At 46.0% G+C, this 17,530-nt stretch overlaps 1 protein-coding gene across 2 annotated transcripts in view; it reads left to right on the forward strand.

The window, feature by feature from the left end:
- The window catches only part of ZNF462 (zinc finger protein 462), an 83,863-nt gene that overhangs the window by 38,515 nt on the left and 27,818 nt on the right, over window positions 1-17,530 (forward strand). For both annotated transcript variants that reach the window (XM_065879286.1, XM_065879287.1), the window contains exons 7-8: window positions 9,804-10,071; window positions 11,973-12,109. In XM_065879286.1, coding sequence (XP_065735358.1) covers window positions 9,804-10,071; window positions 11,973-12,109 — 405 coding nt within the window. The remainder of the gene's footprint in view (window positions 1-9,803; window positions 10,072-11,972; window positions 12,110-17,530) is intronic.

Raw genomic sequence — 17,530 nt, forward strand, 5'->3', positions numbered from 1 at the left:
ACCCTGCTTGCAAAGAGATCACAGTCTGGTGGAGGCAAAATAAATTAACCTGCGTGCAGCATGAGTTCCAGCAGGAAAGCCTGAAGGGGGAGTTAAATAAATGTATCTAGAAGGGTCAGGGAAGATCGTCATAGTGATAATAAATTTGAACTGAGTTCAGTTTTGAAAGATGAGTTTGCCAGGCTGAGAAGTCGAAGGAGGATATTGCAAGAATGTACAAAGAAGCAGCGAAAAAAAGCACACAGAGTGAATGCCAGGACCTTTCCTTGTGGCAGTAGCGCTGAGTGGGAGCAGTGTGGGTGTGGAGTGTGGTAGGTCTGGGAAGATGAAGGTGGGCCAGGGTACTGATGTTCAGAGTTTGGACATTTTTCTTGTAAGAAGGCTTGAGTACCTTGATCATATTTGCTTTTAGAAAAGAAAGGGATCTTAGGGGGAGAAGAAACTTGAAGATAGAAAGCCAGTTAGGAACGTCCTGCAATGCAGGTTCACACAAGCAACCACAGGGGCCTGAACAGAAGCAGTGGCTGTGGAACCGTGAGTGGGTCACAGATACGGGCTTTTTGGGAGGTTGAACCGATAGGGCTTTTTCATTCCATGGATAGAATGAAAGAGAAATGAATCAAGGATTTGTTCTGATTTTATTGACTGGGTGGATGGTGATGCCACTGGGGGAAAATGATACAGAGAAACAAATGGGCTTGTCCCCGATTATAGGACCTAGTGAATTGCAAGTCCAGGAATTCTCTTTTTTTTTTATTTTATAATAAATTTATTTATTTATTTATGGCTGCGTTGGGTCTTTGTTGCAGTGAGCAGGCTTTTCGTCGCACTGACTTCTCTTGTTGCGGAACGCGGGCTGTAGGCGCGCAGACTTCAGTAGTTGTGGCTCACGGGCTCCAGAGCACAGGCTCAGTAGCTGTGGTCCACGGGCTCAGTTGCTCCGCGGCATGTGGGATCTTCCCGGACCAGGGCTCGAACCCGTGTCCCCTGCATTGGCAGGCGGATTCCCAACCACTGCACCACCAGGGAAGTCCCAGGAATTCTCTTTTGTTTTAGGTCAGACTTGCCTGGATTCCCCCGAAAATATAGAGAAAACGAGAACGTGAAGCTTCATGCCAAATAAGGCCTTTGAGAGACCCTTTCAGTGAATTTAAGGATGATGGGATGCTAAATCTCAGCCCCTTTTCGTTTTTTTGCTGTTTTTGTCATTTTGAAGACTAACTTTTTGTTTTGTTTTGTTTTCCCTGATCATATTTCAAGGTTTTCTTTTTACTCATCAGAATGACAGGAAGTTTTCAGTGCGTGTTTCCTTCAAGTTTGGCCTCAGCCTTATTTTCAGGATTAGGCATTTGTTTTTCCGTTTGTCTCCATGACAACCAAGCCCAGAATTCCTATATATAGTCATCCAGTGCCCATTGTCCCCCCTGGCCATTGTATCATAATCTTGTACATCCAGGCCAGAGAACTCTACTGATGATAGAAGACAAGGAGGTGCCAGAATCCTTGGCCTGGAGGTTTTCAAGGCATAATCAAAAGAAGGAAATAAAGTAACGTGGCTGCCTTTAGAGATTTATGTTCCCCTTTAGACGCTATCCAGGAGGAGTTGAAATGGCTTGTGTTCCAAAGCTTAGTTTCTAATATCGTTTTCCTTCGGAATGGCCCAGTGTTCTATCTGGAGAACCTTTTTGAGAGTCTTCAGAGGAAATACGTGGACAGTTGAATTGGTGATTTGAAGTCGGCCATGTTCTGGATGACACACTCTGCTCCCTGTTAATAGCAAGAAGTGAACAGCAGGTATCTTGAGAAAGAAATTGAGTTTCAAAGGAATTCAGATAGAACCTAAGAAGTCTTTAAAAATAAGTAAACCTCTTGAATCTGTGAATCATCTTGACAGCTCTGTGCTACAAACAGTCCTTGTAACTTCAAACAGAGAGATAGACAGACAGAGGTACAGGATTGAATTTAAGAAAGTTGTTCACAAATTCAATCCAGGAAACATTTTCTTAAGTACTTTTTTGAATGAAAGGACCATGAGAGTCTCTGGCTGTAAAAGCACATAAGATACTATTGCTGTCAATCTAAAATGTAAGCCCCACGAGGGCAAGGATCCTTGCTGGTTTTTTTCACTGATGTATCCCAAATGCCTAGAAGTGCCTGGTACACAGAAGCCTCTCAATAAGTATTTTCTGAATTAATATAAAATAGGGTCAAACATATAGATAGATACAGTTGAAGCTTATTTGATATAGTCAAGACCTAGTTTCTCAGTGATATTTGCAAATTTCTTAATGCGGGGAATGCTTTTAAAAATGCTTTAAGCATTTTATTTTCACTTAAAAATGCATTCATTCACCAGGATTGTGCTGTAGGTTTCAAGCTTATGTATTTGAGTCAGGGTCTTGTGATTGGAGTTCCCCATTTTCTCTCTTGCATAAACTGTAATCACCTATACTACTTCCAGTTTCAGTTTCTTTTAAGTGGCATGATAGTTTAGACATTTGTGGAACAGTCTTAGAGCAGAGTCCTTCTAGACTTTTATGCTCTCCTCAATCATTTATCTTGCCAAAACGTAGTTTGACAGTAATTTTTTTTAGCAGCTCGACTTTCTCAAATCTTTTCCAAGCACTTAATGTAGCTTTCATAGAAATGGCAACTTTTATACCCATCTTTCATCATTTTAGGTAATATTAATTAAATTGAATAAGCTCAGTAACAAATATAACAGGTACAAAGAAGTTTGGGAGAAAATAAAACTGATTTTTGTTAGCATTAACTCAACTGCTGGAAGCAGAAATGGATGGGGCTGCTGCAGAGCGCTCCAGCAACCAGCCTGGACCCTGTTGCCATGGGATGTTTTAAGGTCAAAGGCATAGAGAGATAAGGCCAAGTTTGTCGGTGGAGGTTGCTTAAGAGAACATATTAAGTGTGAGCTGAAGTATAATAAGTTCCAGATGAAAATCACTATGTGTGTGTGTTGACAAAGCACAGAGGAGAGCAGGGTTCTGTCTGGATTGTTGGGGGAAAGCCTCACAGAGTAGGTGACATTTCAGCTGGGTTTTGAAGGATGGGTAGGGATTTGCCAGGCATAAAGAAGAGGAAGAACATCAGGGAGCCCTTGATCAAGGATTCCCAATGATGAGATATGTAGAAAGTGCAAGGAGTTGGGAATTAGCCAAAAGTGAGGCTGGAAACACAGGCTGAGACCAGACTGTAGAGCTGTATGTACCAAGGAGTAGGCTTTATCCTTGAGCCCTGGGGCATAATCATATCATACTCATGAAAGTGATATACATTATATGTCTATGACGTGTATGCTGGCCAAACTAGAACAGATCTTGGAGGAAGGAAGACCAGCTAGGAGGTTGTTCAGAGTTGCCCGTATGGGATCTGAGGACGTGAATGAACAGTGGGAAAGGTAGACAGGGCCCTGGAGGAGGAATATGATTGGAGGTAAGAAATGACGTGTCTCTGGGATGTGGTACCTGGTGAAATGTGCTACCACAGGAAACATCTGACAGTCTGAAGGAGGATTCCCACAGTTTGAGCTTGAACGAAGTGGTGAGCCATGGACTCACATTCAGAACGCCACCGGAGATGCGTGAGCAAAGATGGTGGCCATGTGCAGCATGTTTAAGGCGTCCACCAGACAGTTTTTCGGCTTTAGGTGAAGACTCAGGTCATGTCTAAGCTCACTGATAAGCAGGAGGATTCTCTGTCTCGTCACCAGCAGATACCTGGGTTGCTGTCACGTACATGGAAATACTTGGACCCTCTTTGTCCTTTGCCTGAGTTTCTTAGCCGTTGTATGATAGGAGTTGATGCCATTCCAAAAGCTTCCTGCCTGTTAACTAAAGTATGTCTTTAGCTGCTCTCTTGTCATTGTTGGTGTGCCCTTCTCAATATTTCTAGGAACAGTGGGCAGTATTTCCAGCATATTTGGGTCCCAACCCAACCCCTATACTTTGGGCATTTACCATATTTGTTGTTAAATTATCTATAGGTAATATTCTGTTTCTGGTTTCTTATACTACAAACCTTCAGTTGCCAGATCACCTGCTTTTCTGAAGAAAATTACAATCTGTGCATCATTTTGAACTCTACGCTATTTTAGGACTTGAAGATTTTAAATCCTTCCTTATGTGATCTCCCTCACCCTCCAATGTGCACATTTTTCTGCTCAGATTCATCCTCTGATCTTTCTTTCTGTTCTCTGTAGGAATTAAGTCACTTTTGTTGTTGTTGTGACAAGAATGTAGTTGTTTAATTTCTATTTATGACTTAAGGTGGAGGTGTGGTGAATTGAACATTTAGGTAGCTTCACGTCTGGTAGTGATTTTATTAATTAACACACTAGCTAATACTAATTATGTTTATTAATGGAATTCAAGGTTCTCTTGACGTCCTCCCTCCACCTCCCTCACTCCTACTTCTATTAGTCACCGAGTACTGCTGGTACTGCTGATTTTGTCTTCTTCTCCACTAGGTCTTTGGAGATAAGGTGGCTCCATTGAGACTTTTATTTTTTCTTTGCAGTGTATCACCATCAGTTATTTACACGTCTGTCTGAGACAGTGAGTTGCTTGAGGGCAGGGACCATGTCCTACTGTTCCAGAACAGGGTCACCCATTGACTTAGATGTTCAATAAATGTTTGCTGAATGAATGGGTGTCATTTAACCGTTTGCTCCCCGCCTCTAAAATTTGCTTGCCTAAAATCCTTTTGTCTTTTATTTTCTCCTGGTACTGGATTTGCCCTGACCAAAGAGCCTCTCTCCCAAGTCTGCATGAAAATCTAGCCCAAATATAATTAACTGTGGTCGCTGGCACCAAGGTACTGCTGCCACTTTTCCACCTTCACTCACACCCTCTCTGCGGAGCTGCGGAAAATTGAGAATTGATCCACCCGTACAGCTTCCTTTTCAGATCACTCGGCGTATAAGGGAGCTGTCCTCTCTGCTGCTCCCACAATTTACTGCCCAATTGATTCTTACTCTTCCCTGTGTCTTCCTTAATCTTGCAATAGTTAAACTCTCCTGTTACTGTTCAGTTTTTCTCTTTGCCTCTTTTATTCCTTCAGTCAGTGGAGTAAGTGTGTTAGACACAGAGCAGGCGTATGTCTTCATAACAGCCAGCTACTCTGTATTTCTCCTAGTAGATCAGGGCTCCTAGAAGGCATCCCTCGCGCCTTCTTCTTTTGTGTTTTTGGCTGTGCTGTGTGGCTTGTGGAATCTTAGTTCCCTGACCAGGGATTGAACCCGGGCCCCCAGCAGTGAAAGCGCCTGAGTCCTAACTACTGGACCGCCAGGGGATTCCTTTCTCGCACCTTCTTTGACTTTGAGTCCCTAGAGCCTGCCTGTGGCCTGACACGAAGAGGGTGTCGAATATTTTGTTGGATCAGAATGTTCACGAGGACTTCATTCTGTCATGTTTATTGTTCTTCCAGAGTTCACTTATTTGTCGTTTGCTATAAAGTAGATTTCCAGTGATTATTTCTGTGCTGGCTAATCTCTGGAGAAAAAAGAAAAGAAAACAAAACAAAACGCTTTGAATGGATACTTAACTGGGTTTGGCTGGAATTCTGGGGGTCTGGAATGAGAGCCAGAAATTTCCCATTTCTCCAGGAACCTGACTGAATGAGAGGGGTGGGTAGGAGGTCTCATCTGGAACTCAGCCCTTCCCCGGTTTGAAATCCTGAGCTGTCCAAGAGCCCCCGGAAAATACTCATCTCCCGTTCATATTCGTGTACCTTTCTTTTCCCAGCCAAATCCCCCCTGAGGAATTAGAGTATTATCTTTCTAGGGCAGTTTATCCAGCATCTGACTTCAGCATGCCATTCGGGCAGGCACATCTCCAGTTCTGGGTATTTGCAGTGCTTACCTGTGTAGCGTGCTTATAGAAATGTCCCCTGGGTGGTCCCTTTTTTCTGTTTTCATAAAGCATTTTGAAATTTTGGATATTCTTTTTCTTTCCCGGGAATCTTACTTTGTTGATTCTTTTTTCGCATGTGCTCTGAAATGCTGTTTTAATGTTTTCTTTGGTATTCAGTTTAATATTATTTTCTCTTTGTGACCATTTCTACCTAGTCTGATGTTACTTTCTCAGCTATTTCACCCTTGCTGCCATCTCTCTCTCTGTCTTCTCTGCTGTGTGTTTCTTGCTGATGGAACACTCAGATATTCTTTCTTGTTCTTCTGACTTGCATCAAGGGACCCCCGGAGGTCAACCCATTGAGTCAGATGCCTGATAGACAAGTTTCAGATTTTAGAGTCAGAGAGATCTTTGTTCCAGTCCTACCTCTGCCTCTCGGTAGCTGTGTGGCCAACCATTCTCAGCCCCAGCCATCTCATCGGTAAAATTGGCATGAGAACCTATGTCGTACACCATAGTGGTGAGACTTCGTTGTTGGCTGTTCAGTAACTTACAGAGCCCCACCTAGATGTGCTGTGACCATCCATTCTACAGTTCTGTTACGATCTAGCTTTTATAAAATCATCTTCCTATTATAGACAGTTTACAAAATGGATAGCTCCATGTAACTTAGCTAAATTTATTTTATAACTGCAATTATAAATCATAATTTAATTTCCAAAACTTTGCACATAAATAAAGTCACAAGTCAGAGACCGACACTCTTTTCTGAGACTGCACATCTCGGGTGGGTTAAGAATGGATGGACCAATGCTCTCTTGCTGTTGGCTCCATTGTAGATATTCGTGGCCAAAGAGGCGGTAAAGATGTAACCTGTACTCCTGTGCTTTAGCTGCTGTATGTTCCCATGACCACAGGTCGGGCTCTGCAAGCACAGAGTGTTTTTTCTTTCCTTTTCTTAAGCTTGGAATGAAAGAAAAGAGTCTTAATGATGATTTTTAACTTCTGTGACATGCCCTTCACCGCTAAGAATCTGCTTGTCTTTCTAGCCTGGGCACAAAAGCATCCTCTTCTCCTCTTCTTTCTGGCTATGCCTCGTGAACGAACTGGGGTTTTATGTAGCTCAGCAAATGGGCTTTTTTAGGATCAGTGGAATCAGACACCCTCACGTCTTTGTCACTTTAGTGCCTGAGGTGCTAAAACTGTACATTATTCACAAACTCCAAGTGGGAGCGAGGAAGAGTGTGTCTTGGCACCAGAGAGGACAGTAAAGCTCTGAGAAGACCCAGAAAGTTATCACGTGGGCATTATTTCAAGTGTATCCTAAGTGGTGGGATTTGCTTCTTTCTGTAAGTAAACCTGTCCATCTGATTTTAACCAGGAAAGAAGGATTTTATGACACGGATACATACAGGTGTTCTTTTCACACTGCCATTTGTGAAGGGTGATGAGCTGTCCTTTCTTGGAATGCTTTCTCCACGACTTCTAGCATTTTTATTTCAAGTTTCATATCACATAGAAATACCCATGTTAAAATTGAGAATGTGTTTTTTGAGATGGGTGGAATGATATGCCATAGACCCTAGAAACAAGAAAAATGTGTTGAGTCAGGCTCCTCTCCCTTTGGGGAGTTTACCCAAGAGAGTCTTACGTGTGCTCTAGGTTGGGGGTGGCAGAAGGTAGGGGAGACAGATTGACCTGGTTTGTCTTCTGATTGATTAGGAGCCAGTTTGTAATTTTGTTATAAAGGGACTGGAGCTGTCCAGTGCCTTGTGTCTGAGTCTTAGAGGCCGTGGTGGCTGCTTATTGAGAAATGGGCTGTTCCTTTGTTTTGGTCTCTGGGGAGATTTGTGGATGGTCAACTGGTCAGGGCAGTCGGACCTGACTTCGGCCTTGCTGGTCCCAGGATTTCTTTCCTGTAGAGCTAAGAGCAAACCAGGACCAGCACTGGCGAGAGGGCAGGGCTGGCCGGGGTACTGGCGTGGCAGTGCTTTCCCAGCAGCTCAAGTCCCAGTTAACAGGAGAGGCGGGCAGAGCATGCATTGTGCTTCATTGTGCGTGTGTCTGAAGCAGAAACTAGTCTTGAGAGCTTAACCAGAAAGCATCTCAAACAGTCCATGAAATGGTAAACAAACCTGCTGTTGAAAGAAAGAATGAGAAGTTGACAGTTGCATTATTGTGGTCCTGAGTGGGTTCATCGGCTAGGCTAGGGTCGAGGAATAAGGAAAAAGGAGATTAAAAGAATCGGGTGAAATGAATTCAGTTGTGTTAATGTCTTTCTTCCTTTGTCTTCAGTTTACACCTGGTAATGAACCCATGGAGGCTCGGAGATATTGTTCGAGTTTCCTTTTGTTTTATTTGTGTGTGTGTGTGTGTGTGTGGCAGGTTTGTTTACAATTTCCAAAGGGGTTTTTTCCTCCATCCTGAGGAATATGAATTGAGGAGGGGGAGGAGGAAACAAGAAGGGGAGGAATTTTAGTATTTTGAAGACAAGAGGTGACCCCACAATAAGGGAACTGCTCTGAGGCCGATGGGATGGATGGTACCAGTCTCATCAAATATGGGTTTTACAGAGCCCCCGCGTGTCCCGCCTGGGGAAATCGCGCTTTGGAAAATTAGGTGTCCATCAAATCAGGAGGAGGCTGGTACAGTTTCTGTCCCATTTCCCCCCCTGCTTTTTGAAAGGCTTAAGAAAAGAGTCCTTTGTTTTCTTTTCAAGGAAAGTTACACTGAAATTCATCTGTGTGGGATTCACAGACTCCATTTGTGTCATTCATGGGCAGCCGTAGGTTATATAGGACAGTGGTGGTGATAACGTTGGTGAATTCCTGACCTCAACATTCAGAGCTGCGTGTTGGGAAAAGGTTCAAGACCTTTTCTTCTTTTCACTTGCTCTCTCTTTTTTAAAAAAATTATTATTATTTAAGGAAGAAACTGAGATTTTCCTACCTCCCGTCTACATTAGATTTCCCCACCACAGGACATTGGAGCATCACAGGCTTAAGATTTGTGCCCGTCACTTCCAGCATTTTCCTCCGAATTGCAAACTTTCAAATACCTTTCAGGGAAACTTGTTTGGAATTTCATTTTAATGGGATTTATGAATAAATCTCCATCTTAATGCTGACTAAGCTTTAAACATCCATTCCTGGAGAACACTATTGGATTTTTATATTTTAAAATTTAAATCACTTGACAGTGAAGGCATAAAACACTTTTATATTTGTGAGTGCCATGTGCTTGAGCATTTCTGTTAAAGACTTTTTTCCCCCCGGTTGGCTTGAATAATTCTGGGCTGCAAAGGAGGAGATATTGCATCTTCTACTTTCCTTTCTCATGTGGATGCCTGTGTACATTGTGCGGGTTTGTTTATCTCACCTACAAGGATGGGGATTCTGTGGCAGCCTGTTGCCACGCTGCAGTTTCCTTTAAAAAAAAGTTTACTTTCTTCCTTCACTTTGAAACCTTTAACCTCAGAATTTTATTTTTAAATGCTGTGAACCCTCAAAGTCAGATTAAAGGAAGTGACGCTTCCTCCCTACCTGCCTTTCCCCAGAGATGCGTTGTAGAATGTAAATGAAGATGAAAGCTGGGATCATAGTCAACCCCTTTAAAAAAATACTCAAAACTAGGGCTTCCCTGGTGGTGCAGTGGTTGGGGGTCTGCCTGCCGATGCAGGGGACGCGGTTTCGTGCCCCAGTCCGGGAGGATCCCACATGCCACGGAGCGGCTGGGCCCGTGAGCCATGGCCGCTGAGCCTGCGCGTCCGGAGCCTGTGCTCCGCAACGGGAGAGGCCACAGCAGTGAGAGGCCCGCGTACCACAGAAAAAAAAAAACCAAAAACAAAAAACTCAAAACGAATGCTGGGGGTTTTCAGGTGTCAGTCCTCCACTGTGTTCTTTGTGTCTGGTGTCATCTTCCCCCATCTGTCCACAGACTCATCCTACTCCGAGCCTCCAGACGTTCAGCAGCAGTTGAACCACTATCAATCCGCTGCTCTGGCGAGAAACAACAGCCGTGTTAGCCCCGTGCCTCTTTCTGGAGCTGCGGGGGGCACTGAGCAGAAGACGGAAGCTGTTCTTCACTGCGAATTCTGTGAATTCTCCTCTGGCTACATCCAGAGCATCAGGCGCCATTACAGGGACAAGCACGGTGGGAAGAAGCTCTTCAAGTGCAAAGACTGCTCCTTTTACACAGGCTTTAAGTAAGTGGCATGAAGAACAGCCTTGAAAAACAAGGTGGCAGCACCTGCTTCACCCCTCACCCTACTCTCCCCTTTCACTCTCGTATCTGGAGCTCATGGGAGGCCCTGCCTGTGGGATGAAGAAGGGGTTGTTGGGTCCAGTCTTCACAAGAGGAGGCTAGTTCCAGAAGACTGTTTTGGGGGTTTGGGGAAGAGATGAAGAGCCATATCAGAACAAATGAGTTTAAAAATCAGAGCGAATGGGTGCTCAAGGAGCGTGAGATCACGGCAAAGGATTTCCCTGACCCAGTATGTGCAGCAGTGAGTGTTTTCCCTTTGGAAAACCACACCCTCACCCTCACCTGTTATTTTATTTGTCTTTGGGGGAAAAAAAATACCTTCTCGGAAGCAAAGTCAAAGTCAAGAGAGAGAGAGACGCCCCTGCCACCCTTGCAGAGATTTCTTATTTCTTAAGATCATGTTATTGAAAGACACCCAGAGAACCAAGACTCCACACTGGGAAGACTAAACTTGAACAATCACAGAGAGATTGTTCCCATCTAGAAAAAAGATAATCCGGAGTCACCTTTGCTCCTGTGTATGAGAAAGATTGGAATGCTTCCTATCATTTACTCTAACTCCTGTGATCTCACCTCATCCTGGGAGGTACTGTTTAGGTTCATGGTTACGAGTGTAGAATATGGAGCCTGACTACCTGGGTTTGAACTCCAGCTTTGCCACTTACTGGCTGTGTGACTTTGGACAAGTTACTAAGCCTCTCTGTGTCTCTGGTTCCTTATCTGTTTAAAAAAAAAAAAGACAATAATAGTACCTACCTTGTAGGGCGCTTGTGAGGAGTAAAAGAACCGTAAATGAAGCCGTAAAGTGCCTAGCATAGTGCTTGGAGCAAAGGAAGCACTAATAAGTGTTATTGTATCATTCATAGAAAGCTTTTATAATAATATGAAGTGCTATAGTACAGATATAAAGCTGTCATCTGCTCCTGCTGCCGTCAGGGCCTGGGCTTTAGGTCACTCCAGTATTTCAATACACACTCCACACAGAGAGGCTGGTGAGTAGACTTCATGCCCCCCCAAAAAACATGAACTGATAGAAAAACAAGTCTCTTTTCCAGCAACATCTTAGTTGCCGGGATTTAATGGAAAATGTGTTACATCTCTATTAATGTGGTTCAGTTGTTTTTTAGATAAATATGTATGTGGCCTTAGAAGTGAGAGAAGGCAAAAAGGACCCAGATAACAAGGGCCCACTGACAGGTGTCCATGTTTCCCCAGAGAGAGGCACTCGGGTTAATAAGAAGGGGACCTTGCCCGTTAAACTCTTGGTTTCATCCATTTTTATGAGACATTTAAGGCTTTGTAAATTTTGAAGTTTTGAAAAGGATGGAGTGGGGAGGCAGCGGTACCCTCCGCCTTTGAGCTGGTACAACAGCTCTGAGTTTCCTTTACGTGGTCGTCAACCGTCCTGACTTCCTAACCAGCCTGCCCTCCCCTGTTCCCTGGGAGGAGTCACCGGGGCAGCTGATGAATCTTCCCAGCTTCAAAACAGTCCCTCTCCTTCTGAGCTTGATGCGAAATACATTCTCGTAGGGATTTTGTTTTATATTTTTAACAGGCAACTTCTAATTCTCAAGAATAAAATCAGGAGTCTGTTTCTTTCTTTTCAAACGTAGCCCTGCCTGAGCCCAGCCAGGTAGCAAAATTTCCAAAAAGAAGTTACCACTGCATGACAGTGCTCAGTTATTGCACGAGGGACCAGGGCACTCGTGGTCAGCAAACATGATGAACCACCGTAGTTGTGGCCCCCGGGTGGAGTGTCTCTGTAGTAGGGTTGCTGGCAGGGGGTGTGAGTGAGATGCTCCTTGGTTACACTCATCGCCTCTCTCCCCGCCTCCCTCCCAGATCTGCTTTTACTATGCACGTGGAAGCCGGGCATTCGGCGGTCCCCGAGGAGGGCCCCAAAGATCTTCGCTGTCCTCTCTGCCTCTATCACACCAAATACAAACGCAACATGATTGACCACATTGTGCTTCACCGAGGTAACCTTCCACGCTCGGGTTTCTTGTGCGGGGCGGGGGAAGGCGGCTCGGGTGGCGTTAGAGGGAAGCCGTCTCAAGGTGGAAGCGGCACCTTTGCCTGGTCCCTTGCTCCCCACCGTATCTCCCCTCAAGAAATCACAGCGATCACCCTAGTGACAGCCAACAGGGTAAAAACATCTTCCAGCTGAGAGGATTTCCTTCACGTGGAGGGAGGCAGAGGTGATGGATTCTGCAGGGAACGGTTCTGCGGGGCTTCCCCCTGAGAGGGAGTTTTATATCCTGAGTCCTCCGCTCTCACGGCCTTGCTAAGGAAGGAGTGAATGAGAAGCAGAGTGGGTGGGTGAGGGCAAGGAGCTCTGTGGCTGTAAGCAGTTCTTTGGACGGACACCAAAATGATGATTTCCGAAGCAGAACGCGGAATTTCCCTTGAACTGGATGGAGAGAGAAAATTCTTAAAACTGAAAGTGGCCTGATATATGTTAGAAACCCCATAGGCTTTGGGTTTAAATTCTAGATTTAAAGCCTCCTGTGTTTAACCTCCCTCTCCTCCGTAAAAAGAGGTGACGAGTTATGCCTCTGAGGTGACGTGTTGAGTGTCTAGTGTGTTCCATGTGGGTGCATCCTGGGTGTTCCGTAGCCGTCGGCTCCTCTGCTAAGCTGGGGTACGTCTTTTAGGTCCTCTTTGTTTTTTCTTTGAGTGGAGTTTACTGCTGGCCAATTCAGACAGTTAAACAACAGGCCCGTCTGCACTGGAAGGAAAAATATGTTTATGTAAAACCTACTTTATCTGGAAGAGATTCAAGCCAGAGGTGGATGGAAAGAGATGGCTAGAGTACCCGTTGCCAGTCTCTCTTGCTATTTCCACCTACTGACCTTTCCATCTCTCCTTCCTTCCTCCCTGCCTCCCTCCCTGCCTCACTTCTTTTCTTCCTCTTCCTGCCTCTCTTCCTTCCTTTACCTCTAACCTAGGAAAGCTTTTAGGTATTTGCCGAAAATACCGAAAAAAGACTCGACGGCAACAAGTGTCTCCTGCTGCCCTGCCGAGATGTTACTCTGAAATGCTGGGCATCGGGGGGGGGGGGGGAGGGGGCATTTTCAAAGTTTCCAGCATTTCCCCAGAGCCGCTGCCTTTGGCCGGCACGTTTTGTGACATGTCACCCACGTCTGCTGCAAACTCCGTGGAAGCCTCAACCTTCAGCACCCTCAGGTCCCCCTCCTCCCCGGGCAGGCTCATGAGACGTGACATGCCTGCTGGCGAGGACGTCCGCCTGCAAGCTAGGGAAAGCCACGCAGGAGCGTTTAGGCAGGAATTCCTGGCCCGACTGCCCCCTCCTGGTGTGCCTCCTCAGCCACCTGGCTTCCGGTCCCCCGGCCCATGTGTGTGTCGCTGGCTCTGTGCCCGCACTGCTTGGGGCGAGGCCAGGAGTCGTGCTGCTGTAGAACAGACAGCATCGGTGAGACCCCACTTTGGCGGTGGATTCTCTCTCTTTTCCATGTTGCTGCCTGGTGGGCTCAGAGCCTTGATGCCTAATGCACTTGATGACTTTCCTTCCCTGAGCTGAGAATTCAAGAAATGGAGGCAGAGAGAGAGAAGCGCTTAATGCCTGGAGCATGCCACGCCTGACGTGGTGCTTCTCACACACGCTTACCTCATCGTCCAGCCACACTGGGAGGGACAGTACTGTGACCCGTAGTCCTGATTTATGTACGTGAAGCTTGAAGCTGGAAAAAACTTTTTCTTTGATTTAGTGTATAGTTATTTACGATCGTTTACAAAGGATTTAAGGTATCTTAAAAATAGTCGTGCAGAACTGTAGGATTAAAAACAAATGAGAAGGGCTTCCCTGGTGGCGCAGTGGGTGAGAGTCCGCCTGCCGATGCAGGGGACACGGGTTCGTGCCCCGGTCCGGGAAGATCCCACGTGCCGTGGAGTGGCTGGGCCCGTGAGCCATGGCCGCTGAGCCTGCGCGTCTGCAGCCTGTGCTCCGCAACGGGAGAGGCCACAGCAGTGAGAGGCCCGTGTACCACAAAAACAAACAAACAAACAAAGAAACAAATGAGAAGATTGGGGCAAATGCAGAATAAGGAGAAGGCAGTTGAAAGTCACGTCAAGTATGAAAAGGCTCACGTAGAGTCTGGGTACTCAGTGTCCACCATGAGGTGCTGTGCGTTTGTTAGCAGTGGGCTGCAGTCGTGGCCCTGGGACCGCGGCCCACGGTAGGAGAGACAAAAACGGAATCAACTGGATTTAGAGTGTTTGTTAGACTCTTGAAATTTTGTTCAGGAATCTGAGATGCTGGAACCTGAAAGGAGTTTCTCCGCTGGGTTCTCCTGAGGGGACCGTGTAGGATGTAGTGCATACTGTCCCCACCCTGAATCCAGTGCTGACTCCCTTGGGCCCACGAGGGCTGAAGTAGTTTAACCAAAGTCATCCAACCGGTGAGCAGGGAAACTGTGTCAGCGCAGTCCTCTGACCCCATGACCCATCCATCAGTCTCTTCTCTTTATTTATAGAGATGATTTATTTTAAAAGAGGCATCAGAGTATATAGATACTGTCCTCATTGGGGTCAGAAAGTGCACAACCTGGAATGAACATGAGCATTTGAGGGTTGGTGGTAATAATGACAACATGCATGGCAACAGCAATGGTTACTATTACTGAGAGCTTATTAGGTACCAGGTGCGGTGCTAAGTGCTTTCCAGTGAGTCATTTTATGGAATTTTCACAAAACCCTAAGTGGTAGTTATTACTGTTATCCCTGACAACAACAGAAAAACCAGGTTCAGAAAGACTAAGCATCTTACCTAAGGTCAAATGACTTAATAAGCAGCCCAGCTGGGATCTGAACCCAGGCTTGTCTGACCCCCAGCCCATGCCTTTACCCACCAGGCATCACTGTCTCATCCTTGGGGAGGTGGTTGGTGTCACTCGGTTGAGCGTTCTAGTGGCTGTGGCATTTGGGTCTGAGGATGGCGTGGTCTGCAGGCTGCAGGTCAGAGGTGAGGACCACTGAGCCGCAGGGGGGCAGGGTGCTTTGGGGCAGCGTATCTGCCATCTGCATCCTGGCCTGGCTTTGGTGGCCATCCCAACTCAAAATGGCAGCTCAGTGGGAAGCTGGTCTCGACAAGTCAAGAGACAGGGCTGGGTGTCTGCCTGGCAATTTCGAGTCGGGGCAGACCTCCAAGTTCCAGATGTGGCTCTTCCTCCACCTGTGCTTTCCTTACTCTGTGGATGAATAAACATCTTTGGTCTCTAGAGCCTGCAGTACAAGATCTTCCTGAGACCTTAGTTAATTAAAATACGTGGAATGAAAGGCAAGAAAAGCAACTTCTGAACTGGCCCTGAGACTGAGCTGCTGTTTGCAAGACTGGAGTCTCCTTAGCTTTTTGTTCAGACAGATTGCTATATCTACATAGGGAGGAAGGGAAAGAGAATCCGTTTCACTCCTGGGAAATCTGAATGAGAAATAACCATGGAATTACGTTGGCTGTGGCAAAAGAGAGCGAGCATACTGTTTGTCCATGCATTCAGCAAACATTCATTATTTGCTTGTTTCATGCCACGCCGTGCTGCGTTCTTTGGGTTAAGATGGGATACACGAGACCCAGTCTGCCTCTTCAAGGAGATGAAGCGTGTGCATAAGTCCATATAAGATAGTGATCAGTATCTAGGAGATTCCCAGTGGCAGATCTATTTCTGTTTGGGGTAGAAAAAGGTGGTAGAGGGGGTAGCTTTCAAAGTGATCCATGATAACAGTTCAGCAGGCAGAGAAGACTTAAGATGGGTGTATTCATTATCTGGGGGACTTAACAAAAGTGCATCCTCTTTCTGCTTTGGAGCCCGGAAGTCTGAAATCCAGGTGTTCATGGGGCTGGGCCCCTCCTCAAGTCACTAGGAGAGAGTCCTTCCTTGTCTCTTCCCGGCTTCTGCTGGCTCCCGACTTCCCTGGGCTTCCCTTGCCTTGTGGCTGCATCATCACTCCAGTCTCTGCCTCATCTGCACATGGCCTTGTGTGTGTGTGTGTGTGTGTCGGTGTGCCCTTTCCTCTTCTTATAAGAGCACTGGATTTAGGACCCACTCTAATCCAATGTGATCTCATCTGGACCTTGTCTTGACCTCATGTCCCAATAAGGTCACATTCTGAGGGGCCAGGTGGACATAAATTTCTGGGAGCACCGTTTGACTCACTACAGAGTGGAAGGAGAATTTTAACAAACCAGTCAGGTGAGTGGAAGCAAGACGTGTTTCCAGAGTGGTATCAGACTGTTCTGAAGAGAATAGGAGACAAGCCTAGGAGAGTATATTCCGGCCAAACTAAGGAGGGCTTGGGTACCAGCATGGGGTAGAACGTTACTCTGTAGGTAGTTGGGAAGCTGGGGTACTGATGAGACACCTGTGAATTCTAATTTAGCAAAGATTGAAGCCAAGGATTATAGACCCATCTCTTGGAGGAACTGTGAACTTAGGTCAGATCAACATTTGGTGAGGTTGACCATGATTGGACCAATTTAACTGGAGAAAAATTAAGCCCTGAGACTTCTGTTTCAAGGAGAAAGTTGGTGGTAGGAGGTTTGGTGGGTTTTCATTCATGCCACCGACACTTAACCAAACACCCATCCTGTGCTAGTATTGCTTTAAGCTCTAGGGATACAGCCAGGAAGAGTCAGGCCAGGTCTGGGCACTGAAGGAGCTTGAGCTTTAGTGGCAAGAGAGACAGTGAACAAAGGAGTAAACAGTTTCGGGAGTATGTTTCCACTGAGCTCTTTTTTTAAAAAATAAATTTATTTATTTTTGGCTGCATTGGGTCCTCATTGCTGTGCACGGGCTTCTCTAGTTGCAGTGAGCCGGGGCTACTCTTCATTGTGGTGCACGGGCTTCTCATTGCGGTGGCTTCTCTTGTTGCGGAGCACGGGCTCTAGATGCGCGGGCTTCAGTAGTTGTGGCTCGCGGGCTTTAGAGCGCAGGCTCAGTAGGTGTGGTGCACGGGCTTAGCTGCTCTGTGGCATGTGGGATCTTCCCAGAGCAGGGCTCGAACCTTGTGTCCCTGGCACTGGCAGGCAGATTCTTAACCACTGCCCCACCAGGGCAGTCCCTCCACTGAGCTTTCGTCACCATTGGAAGCACAACGCCTCATGCATCGCTTTGCCTAGACGTCCCTTGTATACGTACAGCAAACCTGGGTATAAAAAGCTGGGCACAGGTTGAATTATAGGCATGAAACAGTTCTGCCAAATATTTACATTATAATTATGAAGCTCTGTAATCACCGAGACTGGTCTCCAGTTGGCTTGTTAACTTCTCTGTTTCCCAGCCTGTAACCTCAATACGTACACAGATGCTGAGTACAACTGAACCCTGCAGGTGGGTATCTTTTTGGAACTGAACTAATCTCCCCTGATTGATCTGATCAGTACCATT

Source organism: Phocoena phocoena, chromosome 6 (genome assembly GCF_963924675.1).
Source record: "Phocoena phocoena chromosome 6, mPhoPho1.1, whole genome shotgun sequence".
NCBI classification, from domain to species: domain Eukaryota; kingdom Metazoa; phylum Chordata; class Mammalia; order Artiodactyla; family Phocoenidae; genus Phocoena; species Phocoena phocoena.